We start from the raw sequence: 7879 nt of genomic DNA on the forward strand, positions 1-7879 counted from the left end.
ACATTTCTAAAAAAGTAAGATTTTAGAGTCTGACAAGCAGAAGACACATTCAAGAACAGTAAGAGTGTAGGCATTCATTCTAAGGTAATCGTGTAACCGAGGGAATCTCCTCTGCAGGCATTTGCAGGAAGCTGAGAACTAGTTGGTGAGGAAGCTCACACGGTGTTGAGCTAGCTCCTAGAGAATGCCGGTGAGCGCAGGCCCTCTTCAATCCCTGACACACGACCTGCCGATAACCTGACATCCCACGGCTACTCTCCGCTTTCTGCAAGCTCTTCTGCTTTACTTCGCATTTCATGCTATTCCGTGAGTATAACAATATACTAACTTCCTAAAATCACACACACGGCCTGCCGATAACCTGACATCCCACGGCTACTCTCCGCTTTCTGCAAGCTCTTCTGCTTTACTTCGCATTTCATGCTATTCCGTGAGTATAACAATATACTAACTTCCTAAAATCACACACACGGCCTGCCGATAACCTGACATCCCACGGCTACTCTCCGCTTTCTGCAAGCTCTTCTGCTTTACTTCGCATTTCATGCTATTCCGTGAGTATAACAATATACTAACTTCCTAAAATCACACACACGGCCTGCCGATAACCTGACATCCCACGGCTACTCTCCGCTTTCTGCAAGCTCTTCTGCTTTACTTCGCATTTCATGCTATTCCGTGAGTATAACAATATACTAACTTCCTAAAATCACGTTTAAAATTATACTTGACCCTACTTTACTTCAGTAAGTCAAGGCCACGTTTCACAAGATGGGATTGGCTGTTTTGATTAGAGATTTTCACAGAAAACATGTATTGATATATCCTGTAGCACTTGAAGAGTGGAGGAGATTTAATTATGTGACAATGCAGATCAATCTAATGAGGCATTATGTACGTTTTATTAAAACTGAAACAAAAAACAGCCTAGATAAGCCTTCCCCGCACAGTCTGGCTGTGGCCCTTCGAGTGCTATCTTCCTCTACTGCCTCGGTGACGCTGGTCACCAGCCCCCGGCCTGCCTGCAGGGAGCAGGCCACCGCCTGGGAAGAACACCGCGCAGGTGGGGGGAGCCCTGGAACCCACGTGGTCCCTTCAGGAGCCACTGGTGTCAGCGTGGACTCCTCGTGGACGGTCCAGAGGCCTGGACAGCGGCGGCCAACGGGCTTCGCAAGTCTGCGTCCGTGTCATGAAGCACCGAGGCTACTCTTTCCACACCAAGTACCAACAACAGCTTCCTCGCGGAGATCGGGTTGCGGGGGTGTTCTTACCTTTCTCTGTATTTCCGAATTCCTCACAGCTCTAGTTCTACAGCAGGGGAAAGTGCCTCCTTTTCTACAGCCCTCTTCCTGAAACGCTGGTCCTGGCACGTGCTAACACTCTCCAGAGGCCGCGTGGTGGCAAGGCCCTTCCAGGCCCATGAGGCTCCTTGCACACGCACTGGCCCTCCAGCCGCCCAGAAGGGACCTTCCTCCCACAGACCCTGCTCTGGCCTCCTGCCCCCTGGGCCCGCCTGCTCGCACCCACAGCCGCTCTCGCCCACCACCAGCTCCCAGCGCCCTCCTTCCTCTGTCTGCAGTACTCCAAGCGAGGAGGAGCAGAGCCGAGCTTCCTGTGTCCCCCAGCGATGAACGCTTCCCTCCTTCTCCAGGCCTCACTTCCCCAGTTAGACGGGCATGATCCCAGCTCCCTGCCTTCCTCCGTTTCCCTGACCAGCCACCTCTCTCCTCTAGTGCCCAGTCTCAACACTGGCTTCCCGGCATCCTGCGCTGCACAACTGCGCCTCCGTCCCACTCACTTGGCGCGCCGTTCCCCTCCTGTCCCCCTCCTCCGGCCTGACTCTGCCCGGTCCCCCAGCCCTTAGACCGTATGCCTCCACCAAGGCTCCCTCTGCTTGGCGCCCAGCGGTGCCCTTCCACGACGCACTCGCAGCCGTGCCACCTGAGCCAGCGGCAGAGTGCGGGCGTGAGCCACAGCCTGGCTCACGATGCCCAACCTCGGGCACCCAGCAGGTGCACCAGGGCGGTCGTCTAACTCCTAGCTTCTCCTAGCTTCTCCTTCCCAGACTGAAGGTATTCTCCAGCTGAACTCACCGTTAATGCTGGCGATCCAAACCGCGGCACTGAAAACCCTACCACCTGCTACTCACACACCTCTGACTTTCTTACTCCAGGTCGAGAAGCTGACTGCAGGACTCCTAGGCCCGGTCCCAACCCTTTCCCTCTCTTTGAACACTTTCTGGTACTGGGCTCCAAGCTTCTGGGAAACCCAACGACACAAATATAATGAAGTGATATTCACATTTCGGCCTGTGTGTGTATGCGTCTTACAGCAACAAAGATTGTCGTTACAAAACACTCCTGACAGGTGACTGTAGTCGGGGACACGCAGAGAAGGAGGAAGGAAACGTAAGAGCTGCAGGTAATCAGAACACCCAGGACTGCAAGGCTCTCCAACTAGCCCAATTCGAAGACCACCACCATGTACATACATGGTTAGAACAATTTTAAAAAACATTGCAAAATTCTTGTTGAGAGCAAATTTTGCTTTTTTAAGAATTGCCATCAAATCAGTGTAGCAAAAGAGAAAGATGTTACGACTTTTTTAAAAGTTCCAGGATTTGTAAGAGACAGATAAACTTACTGCTCAGAGAAGGTACAAATTCAGACTGGTGATGCCACTTGCGTTAGAAGCTGGGCCTGGCCATCAACCTATCGATGTTTAACTAAACAGTCCCTGGTTTCCTGACCCCACCACGAGCCCTAAGTAGAGACGGTCAATCACATCCCACCAGGCTCACGTATGGGAGGTCTGGTCCTCTCCACGGCGTGCACAGGGCCGGAGAGCAGTTCTGACTGTAACGTGAGGCTCTCTTAGCTGCAGGTTAGGACAAAGCACAGTAGAGGGACACTAAGTGCTCCATCTCGAGGTCCCTGGCGCTGACCGCGGCTCCTCTCTCCCAGTACCTGCTGCACGTCCCTGTATAAACCTAGACAACAGCCAGCTCTGCTCCCACTGACCAGTCCCACGTCGTCGCGCATTTTCATAAACATAATTCGAAGCCTGGCTATAAGCTGGATTATTGCCCAACAGGGATTCAAACGCTTCTAAACAGCGCGCTGCTGCCCACATGCCGCAGTCTGTCCCCACTTCTGTGATTTCTGTGGCTCGCGACACCGCAACTTTTCCAGGAAATGACTGCTGCTCTACACTCCGCTGGCGACAAGCGGGGGGAACCCGCGTCACTCCAACACTCAACAGTTCACACGGGAGCAAAACTCCACTCACTGCTCTCGAGGGATCTGTGCCTCCCCTTAGAAAATGTATCAAATATCTAATAAGGTTTGCTTATTACCTACGGTTCTTTATAAATTACAGATGCCTTCTCCTATCCTATCTGGTAAGGTCGCTACTATGTTTTTGCTTATTCATCTGTATGACCCCTTCCATTTATTAAGAATATTTTTGGGTTGGGGCCAGTAGGTGCCGCGGTGGTTAAGGTATTGGATTTCCACATGGCGGACCACGGTTCGAGTCCTGAACCTGGCGGCTTGCTTTCTCACCACCCCCTCCCCTGGTCTCTCTCCAGTAAGCACACATGCCCTGTAACAAATTAAAAAATAGTAATAATGATAAATAAGAAATTAAATAAATAATGGAGAAAAAAGAATATTCATGGGCAAGCAGGGAGCATGGTAGCTAAGATGCATGGTTCGTGTCCCGGACCTGGCAGCTTGTCTTCTCACTTTCTCTCTCCATCCCTCTCTAGTGACCACACGCACCCTGTAGCAAAATTATAATTAATTCTTTTTTTTTTTTAAAGAAAGAATATCTTTGCCTATCATTCTGACTGAATTTTCCTTGTCCTCTTTCATTCCACTTTTAGCATTTTTTCATATTCAAGTTTTACATCTTTGTAACTTCTTTAAATTAGAAAGGCCATTTGCACAAATTAAAACCACTAAATCTTAAGAGCACGCATATTTAAGCCGCCATGTGATGAACGCACAGACTATGCGGCCGGTTCAGTAGGACAGCGTGGTAGAACGAGCTAACGGAAACCTCACGCTCCAGTCACAGAAGTCCCACACTGCGTGTGATCGACCCGAGACCGCCCGTCTCATGTGCTCACCTGAGAGAGGCAGGCGGTGACCCCAAAGAAGATCTGGCAGGACTCGGGAGAAAAGCCATCGACTCTGTGTCGGTTATTAAGGTCACAATGAAGGTAGATCGGGGCGACCTGCGCTTCGTGGACAGACACGCCCCACCTGGTCAGCTCTAAAGAAAGGAGCAGACAGGACCGGGGCTCCCGTGAAACAGGCCTGAACCCCACTGTGCCCCTAAATTACACATGAAATGGGCAGCACGTGCCCCTGGGGAAGACACGCATCTTAAGGCCAGAACGAAGAGGACCGTGACCCCCGCACAGCACAGAGCTCCGGGGCCGGCCAAGCCATGGCCGCCAGCTCTGGGCTCAGGGCAGCAACCCGAGTGCTGAGTCCCTTTCAGAACAAGACTTAAAATATGAATTCCCCAGGTCTTCATGGTTCCAAAGCTCTGACTTTTCAAATTAATTCACAACCATCAGAGCTTGCTATGGGCCCGACGCTGGGAGTGCGGCCACACAGAGGCAGGCAGGGTCTCCGTCCGCTCTACACGAGTACACGAGTCTCTTCAAAGCAAACACCACGATTCTGGTGAGATGTCAAAACAGGATAGTGTTACTTCTTCCCCGAGGGAGAAAAGCACACCTGCTGAGACAGGTGAAGTAAGAAATGCATCAAATTGGGACCAGCAGTTAGCGTAATGGCTATGTCGCTGGATTCCCACGTAGTCGACCGCAGTTCGCGTCCTGGACCCGGTGGCTTAAAACTCACGCCGGGCATGTGTGCGTGCGTGCCCAAGATCCCGAGAGGAGAATGGAGGAGAAGGGATTGTGGCGTGGCCATCCCCCCTGGGGGGTGATTTCTCACTTTCTATCTCTCTGTCTCTGTCTGTCTGGCGAGCGCACGCGCGCCCTATAGCAAAAACCTCTCAAAAAAAAGAAATGCATCAAATTGAAAATTTTCCACAATTCCCAAGTCTCCTACGTGGACACGCAGGTTTTTTTGACACTCTTCTAAGTATCGGCACCTTTCCTGACTGGGACAACCTCTGCAGACTCCAACACAACGCCTCAGCCCATTATCCAGAATGCTCCCATCTCCCTACTTCCAAAGTCAGGGATTTCCCACTTCCAAGACTTGGGGAGACACTAGCAGACACAGCTCAGCATGAACTCGCTTATCAGAGTGGGGGCGGTGGGGAGATGACCGCTTCTCAAGGAAGTCCCTGCCCAGGAAAAACAGTCTCAGCTTCAGAAACAGACACTCTGCTCTTAGTGCTTCAGTTCTTCGTAAATCCAGGCTTAAAAAGAAAAGAAAAACAAACAAAAAAGGATCGGATTTCCTACATCTCTTCAGACTGTGGGTTAGAAACCTTGGGGTTGGGAGTCACAGTTGCGGAGATCCCACGTAGCCTCTGGGGAAGGCGGCTGTCGCAGGACGCTCTCCCTGAGGCCGGGTGGGCCAGCATCAGGGTCCTCCCTCCTGCGCTGACTCGATCCAATCCGTAGGGCGCACATGCAGATAGTGCATCTGCCCGACGGGGCTCAAACCGCACAGGGAGGACAGTCTGACGTTCAATGTCGGGATGATGATGCCCGGTCCTCCTAAAAGCAGGGGCTTCCACAGCCAGGCTGTGCGTGCGGTGACTCTCCAGTGACGTCTCATCCTTTCGGAGGGACGCAGGAGCCTCCCGGCTGAGAAAAGCGAACAGCGGCCTCCTGCTGCCACCTGCCACAGCGCCGGGCCAGAGTCACCCGCTAGACATGCCACGCGCCAAGCACACACGTGAGGAAGCTCGAGACAGAAACGGTGTCGTCATCCGCACTGGATCTCCAGGAGCACCACAGCAGGTGCCGAACACGGGCTACACCGTGCAGCTACACAGGTCAACAGCACACGCTATGAACTGTCCCATGGTCTCTTCCCCAGTCTACTCTTCGAATACTTCACCACCTGGTGTACACGGACTCTCACAACTATCACTCGCCCAGCTGGTCACCACCAATATTGAAAAGAACACCAACCTGCATCTCCAGTCCCAGCTGAACGCTCCTTCCCAGAGCCCCCCACTCTTACCAGGATAATGATGGGGACCAGGAGGGAAGCAGTGCAGACAAAACCACCTGTTCCCACACCACCCACCTCGTCGGCTGTGTCAGTCCTAGCCCAGAGCACCCTGCCCTCCACCCTCTACCCCTCCCCCAGAAAGGATACGGCAGGAGCGCTCCACACTGGACGGACAGAATCACCCAGGAAGGCTGAAAAGGAACAGATTAACTGCAGTCAGAAAGTGCTTTCAATTTATCATCAAAATGGCATTATCTGCTACTGCTGCACCTAGAAAGTAGAATAGAAGGCTCAGTTACAGACAAATACAAAATATCCAGATTGTGAGTGATCGAGAGGAATACCTTGTAAGACTACTCAAGCCCAAGATGGACAAGCCAATGATAAAATAAACCCTTATCATATTTACTAGAAAATCACTAGAGAAGACATTTATGCAGGCTTACACTCACTGCTGCTGCTTCACAATGAGGGGGATGGGAGCGGCCACCCATCCCACTTGCCACCACCCTTCCCCTTGAAGCTTCCCTTCTAGGGTCCTGAATCACTCGGGTCTAAACTGGTGAAGCTAGGCAGACACTGTTCACACACTATAAAGATTATTTCAAACTAGAAAATTTTAAATGAATCCCAAAACTCAGACTAACTACAAAACAGGTTAATGACTGACTTTCAACAAATTATCTTTTTGAAAAGTTACCAGTCTTACGTTTTATTTTTAAATGACACTAATCATTATCCTGATAGCTCTACTTCATAAAATTACTTTCTAAACACATAGTAATGCCTCCAGCTGACTTCCAGAAGCTTTGCACTCAGATATTCAGACATACTGAGTACTCATCCATCACTTCAAGTTGTTGTTTTTTTTTTTAAGAATTATTTCATTTATATTTATTTATTTTCATTTGACCTGAGGGACAGAGTGAGAGATAGAGAGAGAGAGAAAATGAAAAAGCAAGTGGCTAGGTCCGGGACTTGAACCAGAGTTGGCCATGTGGGAGTCCATCTTCCTTAACCACCACGCTACCTGCTGGCCCCATTCATGAAGTTCTTTCTGAGGGTCTATTTTGTGCAGAGATGGTATGAAGTGCCAGGGAAGTATGAGTAACAATGAACAGGAGAAACGCAGTCTGCTCTCATGCAACTAAGAGTCCACGGCAACGCCCTCAAGGGTAGCTACGCTGCTCGCACCATGGTGGTCATAACACCTTAGAAAAGTTCCAGACAGCAAAGTGTCCCTGCGTTTATTTTTTAGATAATATGTACAATTTTTTTTTTGGGGGGGGCGTAAGTTTTAATAAGCATATTTTGTGTGAAAGACTGCAAGTATTATGCATCTTATAAAGACTGGCTGTACTTGGGATAACTATTTCATGATTTCTTAATCTTACAAGATTTTAACTGGGACCAGCAGTTAGCGTAATGGCTATGTCGCTGGACTCCCATGTAGTCGACCGTGGTTCTAGTGGGCGCATGTGTGTGCGTGCCCAAGATCCTAAGAAGAGAATGGAGAAGGGATCCGGCGTGGTCATCCCCCACCCCCGGGGGGGGTTGTGATTTCTCATTTTCTGGCTCTCTGGTGAGAGCACATGCCCTATAACAAAAACCTCTCCAAAAAAAAAAAGATTTTAACTTATGAGATAAATATTCAGTTGTTGGAAAAGTCATGACTCATTTTTGCATAGAAAAAAATGTCATGACTT

General features: G+C 50.2%; 1 protein-coding gene across 1 annotated transcript in view; it reads right to left on the bottom strand.

Annotated features, from left to right (window-relative positions):
- Positions 1-7879, bottom strand: part of PAXIP1 (PAX interacting protein 1) — a 50522-nt gene that overhangs the window by 37911 nt on the left and 4732 nt on the right. Inside the window, exons 3-4 of the mRNA XM_014586031.2 lie at positions 6321-6364; positions 4133-4196 (exon numbers count right to left, since the gene is read on the bottom strand). Coding sequence (XP_014441517.1) covers positions 4133-4196; positions 6321-6364 — 108 coding nt within the window. The remainder of the gene's footprint in view (positions 1-4132; positions 4197-6320; positions 6365-7879) is intronic.

Source organism: Tupaia chinensis, unplaced genomic scaffold (assembly GCF_000334495.1).
Source record: "Tupaia chinensis unplaced genomic scaffold, TupChi_1.0 Scaffold000110_1, whole genome shotgun sequence".
Lineage (NCBI taxonomy): Eukaryota > Metazoa > Chordata > Mammalia > Scandentia > Tupaiidae > Tupaia > Tupaia belangeri.